We start from the raw sequence: 23,075 nt of genomic DNA, 5'->3' as shown, positions 1-23,075 counted from the left end.
CAGTAAAGTAATATCAATTGCACATAAAATTTTGCCAAAGATGATTCAACAATGGTTGTAGTAGTACATAAGCAGGCTGTTGCCAAAATTCAAGCTAGATCCAGAAAAGGACATGGAAAAAAGGGCATCACTATCGATGTTAGATGGATCTTGGCTGAAAGCAGAGAATATCTGAAATATTCATCCATGCTTTTATTGACTATGCAAAGACATTCAAAATATGAAAATTTCACAACACCCCATTGTGTCCATGAAGAGCCTGTATATAGATCAAGAGGAAATAATTTGGGTAAAACAATGGACTACTAATACTACAGAGTTGAAAATCAGAAAATGTATGCAAAAGGTTTGTATCCTCTTACTGTGTTTATTCAATCTATATCTATGTGCTGAACAAATAATTCAAGAAGCTGGACTATGTGGGGAAAAAAGTACATTGGGATTGCAGGATGGCTTATTAACAATCTGCAATATGCAGATAACATACCTTACTTGCTGTAAGTGAGGAGAACTTGAACCATTTCCTGATCAAGATCAAGGACTGCAGCCTTCAATATGGATTCAGCTCAATGTGAAGAACCCCCAAATCCTCACAACTAGACCGATGGATACATAATTATTAATAGAGAAAACATCGAAGTTGTCAAGGTTTCCTCTTGCTTGGCTCTACAATAAATCATGGAAGCAGCAGTCATGAGACCAAGTGACATATTCCACTGTGTAAATCTGCTGTGAAACATCCCTGTAGCATGTGTAAGAACAAGGATGCCACTTTGAGAACTAGAGTGAAGTTGACCCGAGCCATGGCATTTTCTATGACCTCATATGTACGTGAAAGTTGGACACTGAGTAAGGAAGGATTACGAAGAATTGATGCATTTGAGGCATGGTGCTGCAGAAGAATGTCGAGGCTACAAACGATGGTCAAAAGAACAGAGATCTGTATCAGAAGGAGTCAAACCAGGAGACTCTTTAGAATCAAGCATGACAAGACTTCATCACCAGGACTTTGTATATGTCGCCAGGAGAAACCAGTCCTTAGGAGGGAAAAAAGAAATCTTGCTCGGCAAAGTAGGAGAGCAGTGAAGAAACTGGGCCTTATTTTGTTGTGAGTCAGAATCTTTTGGACATCACCTAAAACCAAAGGGCAGACCACTGTTTTATTATCCTAAGACTGAAGGTACTCAGTTCCACTTCTATTTGCCAGCAAACCCAGATCTCCTAATAAATTGTCCGGAGGCATCCCACTCTACAAACTACCTTCATACCTCAAAGCACCCGACTTTACTTGCTCTGTGGCGTAGGAAGTTCACGATCCCTGTCTCATGCGCTGGCTCCTGGCTCAGCTGTTGCTGCTTCTCTACGTCTCCTCGGGTGTCCACGCGGAATGAAGGAGATTCAATGTGCAGCTATCCCAGGGCCCAGAAGATGCTCTTCTCTCTTCCTGGTAGTAAAATCTCTGCACCGATATCTGAGATGACTAATTTTATACCCAGTTGAATGGCAATCACAATTAACCCTGTTAATAATCACTCCTGGCTAATTCAAATATTGCAATTAGTATCATCTCCTGATTTCCTACCCAGACCTATCAGGAAAACAGAGGTCATTTGGTGGGAGTAACAAAGGCTATGGCTTAATTCAACAACTCAACTAATTGCCATCGAGTCAATGTGAACTTACAGTGTCTTTATAAGGACACAGTAGAACTCCCCCTATGGGTTTCTGAGCCTGTACCTGTGTTTTATTTGTTTGTGTTTTAAGACTGTAAATTTTTACTGCAGTAGAAAGCCCGCCTTTCTACCACAGACCAGCTGATGATTTCAGACTGCTGACCTTGAGGTTCACAGCCCAGTACACAACCACTATATTTCAAAAGATAAGCTATGGCTAGAATGCAGACTGTTTCCAAAATGCAAAGGTAGAACAGGCAGAAGCTACAGGATGCCATGTAATGGGAAACTCTGGAAAAGATGAAAGTACAATCGACACTAAACAAGCCCAAGCAGAATAATTCACATTAGGTTTGGGGGCATGAAAATAACCTAGTCTCAACAAAAAGCTCTTACCTACAGCCTCTGGGTGCTGGCCACATTCTCTGGATTCTGAGTGGAAACCTCTGATCTTGGCTTCATTGGGCCAGTGACTCTGCTCCCTAGACGTTGGTCAGTCCTACTCTCCTAGTCCATCTAAGATATGAACCCATTACCTTGACCCTATCGGGCCCTGTTTTTCAGCCACTTGGTCATGGAAACCCTACCGTGTAATCTTTGAGTGGTGGGCCTACTCCCCTGGCACAGAGTTTAGGTTTTTTGATGTAGGCTTTTCTCTCTGTGTCGGTTCTAGAGGAAGGTCCTTCTCCAGAAAATTTTCCACTCCTGAGAAATCGTCATGTCATTTGGCATGTCTTTCTCCATCCTCTCCTCCGGTGTTCAATCTTTTATATCTCAAAGGAGAAGCTCTGCTTCAATAACATAGCAAATACAATCCATTCTCAAATAGAATTATGACCACAGGTACAGATAGAGATTAAGAATTATAAGACATATTTGGGGAAGGGCTACAATCCAGTCTACAATAATCAACTGATTCCTTCAGTGTTATTGTTTTTTTTCTCCCAAACAACATTTTTAGGGCGATAATAGCTACTATGTAATGTAAACAGTAGATCCACAGGAGGTGCGAAGAATTAACAAGAGTGGTTGTTAGTCAAAATGCTGAAGGTTCAAGTCTACCCTGAGGTGCCTTTTTTAAAAGTCCTAATAGTATACGCCCACAATATCAGTCACTGGAAACACAATGGAGCACAACTTTACTCAACAACACATGTGGTAATTAAATTACTTTTAAAAGTCGGTGTTTACTTTTTTATGCATTTTAAAATGTAGATATTATGCAGGAGACCTAGAAAGATAAAGTGTAATTCTTTCAAAGAAGGATCTTATGAATCCTAAAAGCTGAAAGGGGGTGGTGAATCAGATGGAGAATGATGTCAATCTAGAGATGAACGTGCTATAGAGTAGACTGCAATGTAGGAAAGAAGTATATTTGTTAGTGGTGAGTAGAACGTGAAAAAGAATGTGATCTGAATTATTTTATCTATAAAATAGAAAATTCATAGCTTTCATCACTACAAAAACACAGATGGAATGTATGTGCTGAGTGCAAGAAAAAAAGTGACAAATGTTTCCGAGTTTTTTTGCTGGTATTGATCATTGTTTTATTGTAATTTTCAAAAATGGTAACATCTGACATTCATAAAACAAATGTATAGAAGGTGCTAGCTCTTGATTGGAAGTCTACGTGTGACCTTCCAGGCTTGAGCAAGGCAATTACAAAAAATTACCGGGTCGACCTCAAGAGAATAACTGACAACCTCAGTAAGACTTGAAGGAATTGGCAGTCAGGTTTCCCAAGCTGCCACTCTGTGGCACAGCTGCCTTCCTAGCCCGGGCACCTCCACACACACGCTGCTTCTTTGGAAACCTTAGTGAAAGTCTTCTTGGGGCACCTTTGCTAAGTCTCCTAAGCAGGGACGCCAGGGACTGGGGAGTTTTGAAGATCCCTTTTCGCACTGACTCACTGAAAAGTCTTTTCCACCCTTAGATATTCCCCTCTGCCTTCACCATGGCCCTGGAGTCCATACACATATAGGTTTAGTCTTTCGCTTAGATTTGCATTGGCAGAGAATGGACTTCTTGTCTGTGTTGATCCACTTGTGCCTGCAGAGCTAACTGTTTGGGGGGAAATATGGAGAAAGGAGGGGGCGTGGCTATCCATGTCTTCTCCTGGTTTCTCTCAGTGTTTCCCAATGTGGGCAATATGGCCCCCTATAGGATCCCTGGGGGTGCGCTCTTATGATCCCAAACTGCAAACCAAACTCACTGCAATCTAGTTGATTCCAAATCATAGCAAGCCAATAAGATAGGGCAGATTTTCCCCTGTGAGTTTCTGAAATTGTAACTCTTGAGAGTAGAAAGCTCCATCTTTCTCCCTTCTCCCAGGATTTGCAGGTGACTTTGAACTGCTAACTTTGTAGATAGCAGCCCAACTTGTTTTCAGTAGGCAACCAGGGAGCTGCAAAAGCATACCTTCACTTTAGTTGGGATTTTGGACTATAGTCCAAAAGTTTCTAATAGCTAGTAGGGAACTGAGTAATTTTCTTTGTTTCTGAAAAGGAGCTCTGGTGACGTAGTGTGTAATACAGTGAACTTCTTACGTCAGCGGTTCAAAACCTATCAGCTGTTCCATTGAAGAGAGAATTGTGGCTGTCTATTCCGGTAAATATTGAAAGTCCCGGAAACTGAAAAGGGCAATGATGCTCTGTCCCACAGAGGGCACTGAGAGTCGGAATTGACTCGATGGCAGTGAATGGAGTCATGTAAATTTCAGAACCCATCCCAGCATGCTAAGTATTTAAAGGCTTAGCAACTCTTTTTATTTTGGCTTTTTGTATTAATTTCATTGGTAGACCCCTAATGTCATCTCTGCCTCAGCTCAGCTCCTCTAAGGTCAGCTCCTTAACAGTGCACATTTTATATTATGCATAACATGATATTCTTGCAAAGTATTCTGGTCTGTTTCCATTCCACAATCCATGACCCTCACTTTAACAGTTTTCTTTCCTGCTCTAGAATGTTGACAACACAGACAAACATCCACATAGACCCATATACAGGAAGAAAAAAACCTTAAATCAGTAACACCATACAAATAACTATCAATACAGATAATGAAGAGTATTGAGTAGTATCAACTTTATAGAGTTGTATAATAGTGTCAAAATAATGATCTAATCTATCATTTTCATATTCCACGCAAGGAGGTCTCTGAGGCTTCAATTTACTTTCCTTGTGGACTCATAAATCTCACGATCAGACAGGGCTTGGTTTGCAATAGTTGGTCTATCATTTTAGTCACATCTGAAAATCATTAACAACCACAGCAAGCGTTAGCTGTGGGTTCATCATGCTTTCACTGACTGATCAGCAATTGTACAAAAGCTGCAACGCCTCCGCCTCTGTGCTCATTGTTAGAAACTACCTGCCACATGCAAATTTTAATCTGACAAATTGAGACTTGTCAGCTCCCAAAACATAATGTTAAAACATATGGCTGGATTATTTAGTAGGAGACAGTCCTGTTCATGGATCTTTGACTTTGAATGGATCTCCCAAGTTGATTTGACCATCCCTATTGGCTTGGGTACTAATTCTCATACAGTTGTCAGAAAGCAGGCAGAGAAAGGTTTAGTGAAGTGGTTACAACCAGTAATCTCTGCTGCTTGTCATTTATGCATGAGAAAATAAGATATTAGAGCTCTGTTACCTAATTAAAATCTAGAACATTGATTGTTCCTTAGAGACATTTATCATTTTCATTGTTTGGGGGATTTGTATGTTGACTTATTATAAAGTGTTTCTTGTAATAACCAAACCACCTGCATCTAAAAGGAATAGCAATTTTAAGTCTTTTCTTTGATCATCCCCATAAATGTCAAATAATCAAAACTTATGCCCTACATCTGGGTTTTAAATAATGGGAAACATAATTTTTTTAGGTAATCTGTGGAGCACAATTCTACTCTGACCCACACAAGTCACTAAGAATGAGAATTAATCAAATGACAATTAGTAGTGGTGAAATAATCATTATGGAAGAACCAAATGCCTTCAGTGAGGAATCTGAGATAAATATGAAGGTTCAGAAAACTTTATGGATTTTCCCCCCTGGAAGTTGGAAGAGTTAGTATGTAGTTACTCTTATGTAATATATGAATCATATGGTTTTATCAAATTATGGCAGACAATCCTCTTCACGTCCTTCAACAATAATTCTCTGCCCATACAATTTTTTCATGTTAATTTGATTACAAATTAATATCTGTTACCAATACATAGTATGTATATGCAGCTATTGAGTCAACTTTGAACATTAAACATTACTTTACATCTTTCTTAATTTTTGTATTTAAAATAGTTAATTAAAAATACCTTGAAACATGTTATAAACGGTCTCATTTCCTTTAAGTAAAAGCTTTATTAGTTAAAATACATGGGAAAATGATTTCCTGTTGATAGTGGGTTTTTTCCTTAATGGATATCTATGCAGAAAAACCTTGTTTTTTCATTTTAAGCTGTATTTAAGCTGTATTCCTCACTTTGTGAGGAACATTTTTTTCAAAACTATTTAATTGGGAGTTACTACAGATATCATATCATTCCATTGTTCAAGCACATCAAGCAGCGTTGTACAATTGCTACTACAACTAGTTTCAAAACATTCTTTTCCTTCCTGACCTCCTTCATACAAGCTCTCTTTTACCACCACCACCCACCCCTACGACCCTTGTACCCCTACTCCCAGGCCCTGTCCCTGAGAAACCATAATTCTACTTGCTGTCCCTATAGGTTCATCAATTCTGTTTCATATACTGAAAAACAATAACAAAAATTCAGGAGGATTACCCCCAATGACATAACATCTTAGAGATAAAGCCATATATGAACAAAGAAAAGAAATCAGAAAATGTTGAAAACCAGATCAGGAACATTTTCTTAGACAAGACTAGAAATTTAAAAACCCTAAAATGAAAGCTAGAGACATCTGAATCATTCAAAAACTAAAATAACATACGAAGAGCTAAATCACAGATCAGCAAACATAGGTTATTATGTTCCCAAGAATTATTGCTTCATAATTGTAATACTAAAACCAAACACAAAGCTTACTACCATTGTGTCAATTCTGACAATAGAAAATGAATAAAAAATTTGTTGACTAAGATGCACAGAAAAGGGTATTCTTATTATTGCCAAAAGAAATGACACATTCTGAGCCTTCAGGAAGTTGATCCAGCAATCTCTATCAAAATTAAAACCACAATTTCAGATTTAGCTTATTATTAGAAGAGCACTTATAGGTCTGGAATTTATCTCACAGAATTAATAAAAGGGAAATTTATAGGAAATAAAAGGGAACATTTATAGGAAAAATTGATATATATCTATAGTGGCAAAAGATGACAAGCTAGGTTAATGATCAACAGAAAATGACTAATTTTTAAGGAAATTCCTATAACAGATGAATTGTCTATGATAAAAACTCTATAGATATATTATTCATGAAAAATTAGAAAAAAATAAAGATTGAATTGAAGCTAAACTGTTGACTTTAGAGATCTGTATAGAATATTATCAAATGAAAAGGCATTAAAAAACTTTTGATTATCATGTAATTTATTAATCTTCTCCAATAAAAAATGGAAGCAAACCCAAATTTTCATATTTTATTAAGTCCCAAATTGACACCAGTTTATATAACTACCACAAACCACCCCTTGTCAATTTGACACTGTCACATAGCCTATTAGCCATATATAATTTTCAAACAAACAATAATAAAATCTTATCTGTATCTAATAGGATAAAACTAAAATGCATACAATTTTAAAATGTGCCACCCACATTTAAATATAACATTATATAAGTGAATAAAACAAAACTATCCTGTCTAACAATTGGAGTTAAGCAACACCTACACTTGAATCATATAATCCTATGAATATATTCCTCTATGTGTGATAGGTTGTAAGTCAACCACTTTATTCATGCCTTTATCCCCCCAATTTTGGATATCCAATTTCTATACTGCCCACTAACATCAACCCAGTTGAGGAGAAAAACGTGTTCTTTGATGTGAAGAATTTTCATTCCAGTTGGAACCTTATGAATCCACATCCATAAACAAAGTCAAATCAGGACAGGTCATCCATAAAGGCTGAAGCAATATACACCAGTTCACAGGCTCAAATATCTTCTCTTTATCAGTTTGGGCCTGGTCAACTCATTGTATGCTGCCTCACTTAGCCTCACCAGGGTGTCAATCAGTCGCCTTGCCTTCGACCATGGTTCCATTACAAATTCTCAACAACCTTAGAGCCCTTGTGCTAGGTCATGAACTTCATACAACTCAACAAGCTCTCATCTTCTCCTCTAGTTCCTGTTAACCAGGTCCATGGGTGTCAGTGGCCAGTAGCCAGACTAATACCATCTCTTTATTGCTGCATTTCTCCCACTTCCACTCAACTAGATGATCCAGGTGGTCACCTAGCAAGCATTTCAGCTTTAATGCTAAATCCTAGAGAGGGATTTTATTCATGGTTCCCGATTTGTTCCAGCTTCTGACAAAACCCACTCATTCAAAATTCAAACAGCCTAAGAGTTCCTTTTTTCTTCAATCTGTCAACAGCCCTTAGGCAGATCTCTTGGAATGCCAATATTCTGAGTACTCCAAAGCAGTGGGTGGGGCTAATCTTTTCAGCCTTCTTTGTAGTAGAGATGTCTGAAACCTATCTAAAGATCAAATTAATGTCTCGAGGCAAGTCGGCTTACAAACTCTCTATTTTCATACTTTCCAAAATGATTTCTGTAAATCCTTATATCAACAATAATAAACAGAGAAAATCAGTATAAACAGAGTATTTTTATAAACAGAGAATTAGATAGAAAACTCAGTTCTTAAAATAGTCAAGTTCAATCCCTTTTTAGTTTATCTAAATCCTTGTTGAAACAAAATATGGGATTAGGCCTCTAAGAGTATAGCCATATCCGGCTTTCTGTCAGCCACTTTGACCTTCTGTCAGCCATTTTCCCTAAGCAGCATGGTTTCTGAGAAATTCAAGTGGCGAGGAGATTTCTACTCCTCAGCTCAAAATATACATTAACACCATTCCTTTTCATCATCTCAAACAGAAATGGCCAAAGTCAACAACCAAGCAAAATAATCAAAACTTTAACTTCCCATATTCTTTCCAGAAAGCAATCCAGTAAACTTCATGGATGTCTCTGATTTCTACTAGTCAAAGAAGAAAAACTACCATGAGGAAGAGGTCAAACAAACATTCACTCTCCATCTACGATTTGTTTCTCTAGTACCCCAATCCCGGTACCATAATGTGTTAGTCTGGGTAGACTAGAGAAACAAATCCATAGACACTCATATGTGTATAAGAAAGAGCTTTATATAAAAAAACAATTGAATATTAAGAAAATAACCCAGTCCAGTCCACATCAAGTCCATAAGTCCGATATTAGCCCATATGTCCAATACCAATCTATAAAGTCCTCTTCAGACTCACAAAACATATGCAATGACACTGAATGCTGGATGACCACGTGTCAATGGGTGCAATGTCTTGTGAATCCAGTGGCAATAGAAGCATCTCAGTGCTGGCAGGGGTTTCCACATGGCTTCTCCAGTTCCCAGAGCATGAGATCTAACAGCGCAATGCCATGTGTCTTGTCAGTTAAGCATCTCTCAGGAAGTGAGGAGAGAGAGAGAGAGAATGTGTCTCCTGCCTCCAAGGAGGAAATACTGGAGTTGCCAGAATGCTCAGGAGAAGGTCATGCCCACACAGAGGCCTCATTAGCTATGACCCAATTGACAGACTAGACTCCAGCCCTTCATTCTTAATCCTCTCAAGTCCCAAATTGACACCAGATTATTTAACTATCACAATATATTGTTCCATAGTCTCACTTTCATAAAGAACATGATTACATTCTTGTTCTGTGATGAAATTTTTACAATAATCAGGGGTCATCATTCTATGCAAGAAAATGTAGAACAAAAATGGAAATAAGGGAGGAAAATCTTCTGTCAGCCAACATTGAAATAGTATTAGATTTATATTCATAGTTTCTAGAATTTCCTACTTGACTTCATATTCCAGCTTTGTACACCCCAAAGTCCCATGGATATTTTGAGTGAATTATGTAATTACTGAAAAGTGTTCAAAGAGCTTAATATATGGTTAGAACAATTTGTAAGTTCAGCAGGAGCAAAAATGAGTTTCTCAAAGGTGAATTAAATTATAGTTCAGAGAAGAGAAGTAGCTTGTTTCTAACATATCAAACACAATGACTGTTATCTAGCCTACTTCTAAAGGAATGGACAAAAGGCTTAATAGAGTTTGCTAAGAATCAAAGTTCCTCATGTTTGCCCCAGAACTGACCCTATAATTCTGCCCTAAGATTTACCCTGTAAAAAGTTTTGCACAAATGGGAAAGAATATGCCATTGTCAGAACCCAGTGAACCAAGAAGAATGGCACAGCAAAGTGATGACCACAAATGAGCACCTGCAATCATTTTGAAAATCCAAATGCACAACACAGAATGACCATAAATACAAGAAAATAACGGCCTACACCTTTCCATTCCCAGGCAGACACTCTTCCCTTTAGCCTTGCATTGGTATAAAAGGGCATTAGCCTTTGTACTTGAGGCTGACAAATGTTATAGGCTCAGCCAGGGCTGACGCTCTATTCTGCCTCAGCACATCTGCACCTAAAAGCAAAATAAATCTCATTGTTTGCTAACTCGTGTCTCTGAATTAAGTCACCTTGTTGAACCTTATAATGGGACCCGACTCCTGAAGTGAAAACATTGTTAAGGATAAATAATACAGCCATTGGTGCTCAGATAAAAGCAAGGAATTTACAAGTGAGGACATCAATCAAGAAGCAATATGGAAATACCTTAAATAACAGTTTCAGTGTTTCATCAGGTATTATTTAATACTTTTCATTAATATTTCAAAACCCTCCTAGCAATCTAGGTTGTGTACCTCTTTTATTGTAGTTCTTGAAATATTAACGGTTAATTGTATGAAATAATGAGCTACCTTTCAGTATATCACTTATTATAATTAAAATGGTCGTTAGGACCACTTGAACCAGTTCAACCAGTTAACTGGTCGTTAAACTATTTGAATCCTGCCATCGGTCCCAATCATAGCTTAAGATGTTCTAAATTCTAAGGGAACATGAGTTATAATTGCCTGTTATCCTAAGTAGTTTTTGTAATGATATAAAAAGCTAGTGCTTAGAAGGACGTTCAAACCTCATATTTTAGTGAGGGAGACAGGCAATAATCAATAAGCAATTAGAGAAACAGGTGGATAGGTGAGTAATTGGATGTCTAGGCGGATGGATGGATGAATGGATGGATGGGTAGATGGATGATGGACGGATGGATGGATAGGGAGAGATCATACAAGGGGGGAAAAGTACATTAGGATAGAAGGAGCTGATTAGTGGTATTTGCCTCATTTCTTTTCAGGATCCATCTTTTGAGGACACGCAGAGTCCATTTTCTTAATACCAAGAAGTTGGATTTGCATCAAGAGTTCATATTGGCAAGGACATTAACAAAAAGAAAAACTAAAGCGAACTCACTGCCTTCAGTTTGTTCTGACTCATAGCAACACTACAGGACAGGGTGGAACTGTGCCTATCGGTTTACTAGACTGTAACTCTTTAGTAGAAAGCCAGTCTTTTTCCCTGGCTAAGGACATAGATGGAAGAAAAGTATATAGCAAATTTTGCAACAGCATTGTGTTTCCATGAAAGAGAAGGTATTAAATTAGCAATGCATTTTCCCTGATTGGTAGACACAATGATTTGCTTGTTTTTCTTTATATTACCCACCCCCCCAATCAGCTTTGTGTTAGTAGGACTCTGAGCTCATATGAGAGTCTAATATGGTTATAAAGATAAAATAATATATTTTTATTTTCTTACTCTGTCATACAGCCACGATTTGTTAATTTACTTTTTTCTGTTTCACACATTAGTAGTAATTCTATTCTTGTGCATCATTTATATTTGTACTTGATATTTTTAAGTTTTTATTTTAATCCTTGTTTAAATAGAGAAGTTGGCTACTATTTTCTGTTTAAGAAAAAGAACTTTTAATAAATAATTGTTAACATTTTCTTAATTCTTAACCCTGTCTCTTTTCTCACAGACAGCTTCCCTTAACCATTCCTCATGGACATATTTAAAAGTATCATCTCTGGCGACGGACAGGGCAAGATATGACCAAATAATAATTTATAAATTATCAAGGGTTCAAGAGTGAAGGGTAGCGAGGAGGGAGGGGAATTAGAGGTCCTGATGCCAGGGGCTTAAGTGGAGAGCAAATGTTTTGAGAATGATGAGGACAATGAATGTACAAGTGTGCTTTACACAATTGATGTGTGTATGGATTGTGATAAGAGTTGCATGAGACCCTAACAAAAAGATTAAAATAAATAAAGTATCATTTCTTTAGTGTCCTCACTAATTTGCTGAAATTGTTTTTTATGCAGAGAAATCTTAAATGTGATAACATCTTATTAAAATTCTAATCAGCAGGTTGCAAAAAATATAACTGTCCATTCAGAGCCACACTCTTTGTTCGAGTGTTTAAAAATCTTAATTTGGTTTAAAATAAAATCGAGCTAATTTCAGGTGTCACACTCTTGTCCTGGAGGTGAAACATTCAACATCCACCAACGTGGCTGCAGTTATTTCAGCTTAGAAGACCAAGAGGCACCCTCACAAGGGAATAATGATGTCATTTACTTAATCTTTTCTTTTCTCTCTCTGAGTAATGCTACTTCTCATTTATATTTACTTGAAAGTCAAAGTTTGGAAAACTATTTGTCTTTGTTCCATAACTCCTTTATTTAGCTCTAAGGAGGGTTTTGTATTATGGAGTTACTATCTGCCTCTTTGAGATTTTAAATATTTTTTTCTTTTTCGTGTCAACAGAGTATTCTTACCTTTAGAATTCTTCATTGAACGTTCTTCTTTGTGTCTGTTATTCCATCCTTAGTTGAATCCTCTATATCTTCAAATTTAACACAGCATCTTCCTCATTCCTAATTTTTTCTCAACACTGTTCTTATATTTTTATAAATCTTTTAGGGATTCATTGTAATCTTCTTTTTCTCGTTTTAAATATTATTTTTCCAATTATTTGATTCCTTATTTGCACTAAGAGATTCTTCTCGATGAGATTAAAGTTTAATTAATCCAATATGCCTTTAATTTATTCTATCCAGTTTGAATTGCTATCCTGATCTATTTCCCCTTCTTTGAATTCTTAGCATCCTTCTTTTCATCTTTCTTTGCATCGCCCGATTCTGGATTGGCATCTTTCTTAGCATCTTTCTTTGCATCTTTCTTCTCTTTTGTGGAACCTTTCTTGGGCTCTTTCTTAGCATCTTTCTTCTCCTTTATGGAACCTTTCTTGGAGTCTTTCTTAGTATCGACAGTTGCTTCACTGCTTGCCTCGCTGGGCTGCTTTTCCTCTTTCTTATCCTTTTTGTTATCTTTCTTCTTTAAATCCTTCTTGTCCTCGTCCTTTGGTGGATTATCTTTCTCTTGCGCTGTTTTTGCGTCTTTTGCATCCTTCTTTCCACCCTTATCCTTCTTTGCATCTTCTTTTCCAGTTTCAGATGATGTGGCTGAAACCTTGACCTTCTTTGAATCTTTCTTTTCTTTCTGAATTTCTTTCTTTGCATCTTCTTTTTCAGTTTTGGTAGCTGACTCTTTGACCTTCTTAGACCCTTTCTTTTCTTTCTTGGCATCTTCCTTTACCTCCGCCTTTTCGCTTTCAGTGTCTGTATCTGTACCCTTCACCTTCTTGGCCCCTTTCTTTTCTTTCTGGGCATCTTTCTTTACCTCTGCTTTTTCACTTTCTGTGTCTGTATCGGTACCCTTCGCCTTCTTGGCCCCTTTCTTTTCTTTCTGGGCATCTTTCTTTACCTCTGCTTTTTCACTTTCTGTGTCTGTATCTGTACCCTTCGCCTTCTTGGCCCCTTTCTTTTCTTTCTGGGCATCTTTCTTTACCTCTGCTTTTTCACTTTCTGTGTCTGTATCTGTACCCTTCGCCTTCTTGGCCCCTTTCTTTTCTTTCTGGGCATCTTCCTTTACCTCTGCTTTTTCACTTTCACTGTCTGTATCGGTAACCTTCGCCTTCTTGGCTCCTTTCTTTTCTTTCTGGGCATCTTTCTTTACCTCCACTTTTTCACTTTCTGTGTCTGAATCGGTACCCTTCACCTTCTTAGACCCTTTCTTTTCTTTCTTGGCATCTTTCTTATCTTTCTTTAGAGTTCCCTTTTCACTTTCAATCTCGGTATCTGCACCTTTGCCCTTCTTCGAATCTCTTTTAACCTTTTGGACATCTTTTTCATCCTCAGATTCAAGAGGTATGTCCTTGCCTTTCTTATCTTTTTTTAATGCCCTTGAAACTTTGGATTCTGTTTCGGAATCGGATTGGTCCTTTTTGTCTGCTTTCTTGTCTTCTTTACGTGGAGGTGATTGTGGTTTGGCATCTGCTTCCCTCAAAGACTTCCTGGAGGATGGTCTGGTTGGGGGCCGCCTCCTTGCAGCTAAATAGACAGATGGTCGCTCAGAAATAGTCATTAAAGAACGATGCATCCATAATGGCCGCCTTCTACCTTCCTTTAATTTGTCCTCCTGATAGCTCTGCAATAATGTTTAGAATAATGATGAGTAATGTGTTTTACACAAATTGTATTATGAAATACCAAATGCATTTTAAATTCAACCATGATAAAATTACATTTGGAGAAAGAGTGGACAACGGGAAGATTTCATAGTCTATTCTACTTTACCATTGTTATTTTCACTTACAGACAAAGTCCACTCTAAGCCAAATCTCAATTTCCAGGATCCTCATTATTCTGTCCAGATTTTATTCTGTCTGGAATTGCTCTAGAGCTATAGTGAATAATGTTATATCAAATGGCTTTTCAATATAAGAATTGTTTAGTTTTGTTTCATTTAAAAACACTGTGTGTTTGGAATGCTCAAAATATCTTGCCAACCCACCATCCATCCCTATGAATAGTAAATCTCTGTGCTTGTTAGCTATCTAAGCTCTGTAATGTGGAAATATTGAAAATAATTAATATGAAGTAAAGAAAAATTGTTAGACCATGAAATGCAAATAAAATATATCTATCTCCTCCAAAGAATTGGAATCATCTTTTAACTGTACTGCTCAACTTGATAAGACTATTTGAAATTTGTTTAAATAAAATATAAAGTCCAGCTTCTCATCTGGACTAGTATCATTAACGTGTTCAGTTGTTGTATTGCACTGCTAAGGTACAAGCAGTTTCTACCAACTACAACGTGTGTGTGTGTGTGTTTGTGTTGGTGCCTCTGTGTGCAGGCATTGCTTCACAAATTTATGACTAGTTAAATCACATAGTGTTTTAAAAACTTACAGAAACTGATTGTTTTTCTAATTGGGAAGGTGTTGATCTTCTTTTTGTTCCGGGCCGGGGTGGTTTTGGAAATGCTAGGGCGAAGTGTTGTTGATTCCATGATTTTTTGCTTAATTCACTGACTAAATAAAGCAGGAAAAGATAAAACAAGCTTTCTGGAATTAATGGTTAAAATTTCATCAAACTTAGAGTAAATAAAATAATATTGTAGAAATGACTAATCAAATGATTCATATTGTAGCCTAATTTATTTACTTGTTTTTTAACTTCTGCTATTAATATGAGAAAATAAAATTTGGTTTTTCTAGGTTGACCAACTTTATAAATAGCTATATATAGCCATTATGAAAATTAACATAGCCTATAATACAAAAGGGGAGAAACACTTTTACATAAGTTTTCCACCTCTTCCAGGTTTAATTTTTGATTTATGTTCTTTTGGTTAGAGTGCAATTGCATTAAGAGCACAAAATCTATAAATAACTCTAGCACCCCCAAAGTACTTACTTAGCACACTGCTTGGCATAAGATATTCAGTAACTATATTATTGAATATAAGTGCTAATGTTTAAGATCCTCTTATCTATTAGTTATTTTTCAAAGGTAAAAATGCTACACATCCAATTATTGCATTTTCTTGAGTCAAATATGAAAATTAACAAATAAAGTGTATCCACAGAATGGTAAAGTTTCCTGAAAATTGTAATAGAAGTGATTAAATTTAGGTTACCAATCAGATCATCAATGATTATATGTAAATATTTGGCACATTATTATTTGTGAGAAGAGAGAATTGTTCTGTGAGTCTCTTAAGGACAAAGTTTGGATCAATGGGGAAAATTTATAAAACTTCAAGCAGAATTTAAGAGTAAATATGATCAACACATTTTTTAAAAGAATAAATAGGAGTTGGAAATGCCCGAGATTTAAGCTATTCAATATGAAACTGGCTTGCCTTGTGAAATAATGAAACTCTTTTTGCTAATTTGAAAAGTAGGTATAATTGATAAAGCACCATCAATTTGCTAAATATAAACAAGGTAGACTCTAGAACAAGATATTCTTGCCATCAATGAAAAGTTATTTTTCTAATGTCTATGTTGCTTTTCAATTGTAAATTATCTGGTTTCATGTTCTCTAATTGCTGAATGAATTTGCTTATTTGAATTTAAAATTAAACATAGCATGTTTGTAAAGTGTTATCTTGAGACTGTGAGAAAGATGCTTTGAAAAATTGATAGTTGATTTTCCATAATATTCAATGAAGGTTTTATCACTTTGCATAAATATCATTTACCCCTGAATTTAATAGCATTAAAAATATAAATCTTGAATTATAAGCCACAATTCTTACCTGGAACGTAATTATCATATGCTCCATAGTTTATTTTTCGGCTATTAAAAGAAAAAGGGTAGGTTTAAGGATTTTATATAAATTATATATATAATGCATTTGTCATCAACTTGAGAAATATTTTCCCTTCAGATTTCTATTATTATGTAAGACTGCATCATCCATAGGAATGTTAGAGCTGATGAAATATGTGTTTTAACACCAATTTGAAAAGAAGTAAACCTTGGAGGACCAAAACATAAACCACATGCACAAACAAACACACAGTGATCAACTTTCCCCATCTCAAATATATACAACATTAAAAAAACTGTAAAATTATGATTGATTTCATTTTCCCAGCTGCATAGTCTAAATTTACTTGCAATTGAAATTGAACACAGACATAATGATTGAAAGCACTTACATGGGAAACATTGGAGGAAATTATGCAAAGCAGAGTAAGCCAAGCACAAAAGGACAAGCATGACATGAGTCCACTGAGGTGAGCTTAAAAAGCATTTGGGTATAGGGGACATGCCACTACATGCATAACTTCTCAGGGAGAGGCCCAGGCACTCTGGCAGGGATCAGCCCTAAACAAGGGATGCATATGGCAGCCAACTAAAATGGAGGGGGAAAGGGCAAAAAGAGAGAGAGAGAGAATGTTGATAGTGGGCGAACAGGGCAGTAACCCACTCATGGGGGAGGTATTGTTAATGTCTCCTCAGGAAAGGGAGGGAGGGATCAGACTTCAACCTGGTAGTCAAGCCTTGAGGAAAACATACCATCATGAAGCACCGAACTAATAGAGAGGTCTGCAAGGCCAGCCCCAATTCCAGCTATGTCTACCCCATCCCCAGAAGACTGCACTGCAGGGGACAGCACTGACGACACAGGCCAGGGAGAGTGGCAGTCTGCCCAGATTGCATGGGAGCAAACTGAGAGAGAGAGAATGTCTGTTGGCCCAACAGGTCCCAAGGATGACACTCCTGCTCATAGCAGTCAAGGCACAGAGAGGACCATAGGGCTGGTCCAAGATGAGACATGACATCCCCTCGTTGATCCACAGAGCTGCAGGGGACAGCAACAGAGACACAGTATGGATATTGTGCCTGGTGAGACCTCTCCACACAAATACACACACACTGGGGCAAAACAAGAAGGGAGCGCCACAGAGCGGCAAGCAGAGCAAAGCAACTAAGACCCTGAGGAATCTCCAAAATACATTTCTGACTTGGAGGACACAGCTTGGTACCTGTGGTAGTTAGAAAATTGTCAATTTAAGGATTAAGCGTGTAGGGATGGAGTCTAGCCTGTCAATTGGGTCATAGCCAATGAGGCTTCTGTGTGGGCATAGCCTTCCCCTAAGGATTCTGGGAATCCCGTTATTTCTTCCTTGGAGCTCGGAGACTCTCTGCACATACCCTGGGAGACATAGCAGCTGACACGGCACATGGACCCACCCTGATGCAGCCCTGGGGGCTGGAGAAGCCATGTCGAGACCCCTGCCAGCGCTGAAGTGTTTCCAATGCCACGAGTTCCAATGACTTTCTACCCACTGGCCTGTGATCTTCTACATTCAGTGTCATTGCATGTATTTCATGAGTTTGAAGAGGACTTTATAGATTGGTATCAGACATATGGGTTAATATTGGACTTATGGACTTGACCTGGACTGCGCTGGGATGTTTTTTCAATGTTCAATTGCTTTTTATATACATTTTTCTTATACACATATGTGTGTCCATGGATTTGTTTCTTTAGTCTACCCAGAAGAACACAGTACCTTATCAGACTAGATAAGGAAAATAAGGGTCAACACACAGACTATTTATGGGCTCTTTTCTTTTCCCATTGTTGATTTTGTTTTCTTCTTGTTCTTTTTTTGTGTTGCATGTCTATCTATATAAGATAGGGAAGTTAAACCATCCCTATCTTAACAATGGGGACTGATGGTTCATGAGGGGCAGGGGAAGGTGAGGGAAAGGGAGGAAGAAGCCAACAAATCCAGGGAGAAGGGTACAATGAGAGATCTCAAATCAATGGTGAGGAGGGTGTAGAATTCCTGGTGGGGTTGATCAAATGCAATGTAGTCGAGAAGAATTGCTGAGAGCCGAATGAAGGTTGAAAATGATAGTGGGACAGGAGGACAGTAAAAGAAAACAGAGGAGGGAGCTAGAAGGCATAGGGCATTTATAGAGGCATGAATATAGGCATGTATACAAACAAATATATTCATATATAGTGGTAGGGATATAAGTCTATGTACATATATTTATATGTTAAGTATCAAGGAAGGAGACAGCTATTGGGCCTCTACTCAAGTCCTTCCTCAATGCAAGAACACTTTGTTCTAATAAACTGGCATTCTGTGATGCTCACCTTCCCAACATGATCGCTGAAGTAAAAATCAGTGCATAATGAAATGTGGTGAAGAAAGCTGATGGTGCTCAGCTATTAGAAGATATATCATCTGGGGTCTTACAGGCTTGAAGTTAAAAAGCAGCCATCTAGGAGGAAAGCTACAAAGCCCACATGGAAGAAGCACACCAGCCCGTGTGATCATGCAGTGTCGCTGGGATCAGATATCCGGCACCAGAAGACCCCAATCAAAAAATATTGATGTAAATGAGGGGACAGACAGAGAGGACAGCCAAAGCCCATCTATAAACAATTGCATAACTCCTCACAGAAGGGTCACAACGAAGGAATGAGCCAGCCAGTGTGCAGTATAGCACCGACAAAACATATAACATTCCTCTTGTTTAATGTGCCCGCCCCCCGCCCATCATGATCCCCTTTCTACCTTACAAATATGGCTAGACCAGGGAATGTACCCTGGTAGAGATAAGATTTTTTGACTCACAGAACCCAGGGCACATAAACCCCTCAAGAACAATAATGGGAGTAGTGATACCATGAGAGTAGGGGGAAAGTAGGGGGAGAAGGGGGAGAAAGGGAGAACTGATCACAATGATCAACATATAACAGCCCCCCCCCAAATCCCTTGATGGGGACAAACAACAGAAACGTGGGTGAAAGGAGAGAGTGGACGATATAATATATGAAAATAATAATAATTTATCAAGGGGTCACAAAGGTGGAAGGGTAAAAAGAAGAGCTGATATCAAGGGCTCAAGTATAAAGAAAATGTTTTGATAATGATGATGGCAGCATATGTACAAATGTGCTTGATACAAATGATGCATGGGTTTTTATAAGAGCTGGAAGAGCCCACAATAAAATGATTTATTAGGGAAAAAAAGAAAGCACCATGCAAAATCAAATGCTTAATGTATTATAAAATGTAAGTAAATACAAACCATTACAGGGCATACTTGTGCTTGTGTGTGTTTGTGTTTATGTCAAAATGCAAAAATAATGACATATGACTTTAAAGTTACATTCTGTATAGGAAAGTAAAAACCCATGTTGCAAACTGTTTTCCATTTATAAATTTATATTATAAGGATCAGGTAAGTATTGGGCTTTCTATCTGCAAGATCAGTGCTTCAAATAAGCCATCCACTCCTTTAGAAAAAGGAGAGGCTAGCTGATCCCCAAAAGGCTTACAATATTGGAATACCATTGAGTCAGAATATACTCAGTGGTATTGGGTGGGTCCTAGAAATATTGTCCCGACCTGGCAAGGTATTGCCAACTAGCTGTCAACATAATTGTGTCTTTTCAAATTTTTATATTAGTTTAACACTTTTTCTACATATAGTTTACATATATACAATTCAATGGTTTAAATAAATTAAAAGAGTTGCTTAATTATCATCTCAATCATTTTAGAACATTTGTTTTCATTCTTGTGTACTCATTATTATTAATTTTCTGTAAGTCCCCCTCCTCTCCTGCCATTACCCTAAGAAAATATTCACCTGGTTACTGTCTATTGATTTACATAGCTAGGATTTCAAAAAAGAAAAACCACACAAAAGCAAACACCACCAACAAAATAAAATACAGGAGAAACATCAACCTGAAATAAACACATAAAACAAAATCTAGAACAGCAAATGGGAAAACACATAATCAGATGTCAAATTTTAGCTGAACTATATCAACAATCCAGTGCATTCTGCCTGCAGACAAGACAATCGTCTGCCTGTTCAGCGGTCTGAGGTCATTCAAGTGAGGTTTAATCCATACGGGAACTTGGCAAATTGATTTTGTGGTTAAATTGATTTTGGGAATTTCCTATACTTTTTAATATTCTGGAATAATCAGTGTAGAATTTGTGGCAGTTCTTTTTTGTATACTTGGTAGAGCTCTCCTGGGAAGGCATCTTGTCATGGGATTTTCTTGATTGAAGGTTTTTGGATTTTTTTATGATCTGTTCTAGTTCTTTTTGTTGTTGTTGTTATGAGTCTGTTGACGTTTTCTACATCAGTCTACATTAATTTGGAGAGATGTTGATGCATTTTTTCCTAGGGTTTCGAACTTGTTGGAGTGCAGTCTTTCATAGTAGTGTGTTATTGTTCTTTATATTTCACTTGGGTCTGTTGTGATGTCACCATTGTCATCTCTAACTCTAGATGTTTGCAGCTTCTCTTTTTTTCCTTTGCTTAGTTTGTAAGTGGTTTGTCAATTTTGTTAATTCTTCCCTCCTGAGACCCAACTTTTTGTCTTATTGATTTTTCCCATTATTTTTGTTTGCCAATTCATTTATTTCTTTTCTAACCTTTCTGTTTTATTTCCCCCTGTTGATTGAGGGTTTGTCTTGTTCTTCCTCTAATTGTTAGCATAATTGTGTCTCTAGAAGGCTGTTTAATCATTGTATCATGTCAGCTGTATAAAGATAATGGGGAACATGAAGAGACCAATAAATTCTATAAGCATGAGCCCATAGGCTTAGTTTATTTGCTTTGAAGTGTGTCCCTTGACAATGTCTTATTGTATGGGTTACTGTTCTGGTAGTTAAGGGATTCGGTACATCCATAAATGGTAGTTTATGAAGAAGCATTGCAGGCAAGGAAAGCAAATCTATATCCAGAGTATCTGTTCCAGTAAAAACAAAATGATGTCTATCCCATGATGGAAGTGGTCCTATGTAATCAACCGGTCACCATGTTGTTGACTAATTTCTCATAGGAATATGATAGACTCAGTATTAGGCTGTATCTCCTATCACATTAATAACAATCTCCACACACACCTATTCTGAATGGTGGATTTTCAAAATATTATGGGTTAAAATTGGTGTCAACTCAAATCACTCAGGACACTCAGTTTCTTATGAATAGCCTCACTGGCTGGTACCATTTCTTACAAAATGTCTTTAACTTGATAGAGATTATTTTGAGAAATACAATTTATATACTTCTAAGATTATAATTTGATTTTTCACAAACTTTCTGAAATCCTTTGTGTTTGATATTTCACTATGACATTTCTTCATTATTTTACATATTGAAGAGTTTTATTTTCCATCTCCCTTTATAACAAAATAAATTAAGCTAAAGGAGATTTAATAATAATACTATCCCTGCACAGATAAGTTACTTTACATGCCACCATACTTGTCCACACATTGTGTTTATCACTGAAAAAGTAATTAGCATTTTTGTTCATCTTCTCTATGAAGGACTGGCTCTTACCCTCTAAATGTCAGAGATACTCTTCAGTCACTGTGACACAATATTTCTATAAAATTTCAAATCACTCCCAAGGAATGGGTCCAAGAATTCAAACCATGAATTTTGAAATTCTCTATGACTAAAAACACAATATAGTGAGAGATGAAGTAAATGTTACAGTTAAGAAGACTAGCCCCCAAACATGTACCTACTTTATTGAAGTACAAGCATTAGGTCTGGAATTAAAGCAACATAAAGCATTACTTGAAAATATATCTCCACTAAACACAGAATCTCTTTTTAACAATGACACAACAAAATTAACATTTCATTCTACTACAGAGAATAATGATAAAGCTAAACAGTGATTTCAGTTATTTAAAAATAAAAGACTTACAATCTTGGTACAGACATTTCCCCCACTTATGATTTGCCAGGAAGTAAGCATTGTAAATTCAGTCTAGTGATGTCAAGAGGTGACATCATAGAGAGATCAGAACACTGGGAATTAAAAAGACAAGCAAGAGGAGCCCATTTTACTTATGCCCTAAGCTCTCTGAAATTCAATCTTTCTCTGTTCAGCTGATAATTTTTAAATATATATAATTCTTACATGATTAAAAATGCTTGGTTTAACTGGCATGTGGTTATGTTAGGTAGGTAGCTTTAGGGACAGGGTTGATGTCCCTCCCATGCCTGCAAAGGCCCACATATAGGAGGTTGGAAAGAAATCAGGCACACCAATTGGACACCTATGGGAGAAACCCAGGACTGAGTATTCACCGACTAGGATCCCCTAGTCCCAGAAAAATCAATACCTTGGACACCCCTCTTAGGTTCATCACAGGTGGGCCTAACTCAGCCAATGACATCAACCAATACCTTCAACCAGCCTCCTTCAGCCAGGGGCAGGATAGAATAAAGGCAGGAAGTATGCCCCAGAACACTTTCTTTTCCCTTTGCTCACTTAACACTATTGGCATCTCCTCTTGGCCTGCCACCAGTCTTATTTAGCTCTGCCCTGGTTCAGAGGCATGATGTCAGGAGGGCCTCTTCCTTGTGGGACGT

General features: G+C 37.4%; 1 protein-coding gene across 1 annotated transcript; it reads right to left on the bottom strand.

Annotated features, from left to right (window-relative positions):
* Positions 1–12,909: 12,909 nt before the first annotated feature.
* Positions 12,910–22,421, bottom strand: CYLC2 (cylicin 2). The gene is made up of 4 exons (XM_075559510.1): positions 22,405–22,421; positions 16,441–16,481; positions 15,087–15,208; positions 12,910–14,319 (listed from the first exon to the last, which is right to left on the bottom strand). Exons 1-4 carry the CDS (start codon positions 22,419–22,421, stop codon positions 12,910–12,912), a joined length of 1,590 nt encoding a protein of 529 aa, XP_075415625.1.
* Between the last annotated feature and the right edge of the window lie 654 nt (positions 22,422–23,075).

Source organism: Tenrec ecaudatus, chromosome 10 (assembly GCF_050624435.1).
Source record: "Tenrec ecaudatus isolate mTenEca1 chromosome 10, mTenEca1.hap1, whole genome shotgun sequence".
NCBI classification, from domain to species: Eukaryota; Metazoa; Chordata; class Mammalia; order Afrosoricida; family Tenrecidae; genus Tenrec; species Tenrec ecaudatus.
The sequence above is the reverse complement of the archived record's forward strand: the minus strand, read 5'-3'. Positions and strand labels throughout refer to the sequence as shown.

Coding starts and splice junctions, on each gene's coding strand:
- CYLC2 (XM_075559510.1), bottom strand. Junction 15,209..16,440: donor ATATGATAATTACGTTCCAG/GTAAGAATTGTG, acceptor TGCTTTATTTAG/TCAGTGAATTAAGCAAAAAA. Junction 14,320..15,086: donor TAGAAAAACAATCAGTTTCT/GTAAGTTTTTAA, acceptor ACATTATTGCAG/AGCTATCAGGAGGACAAATT.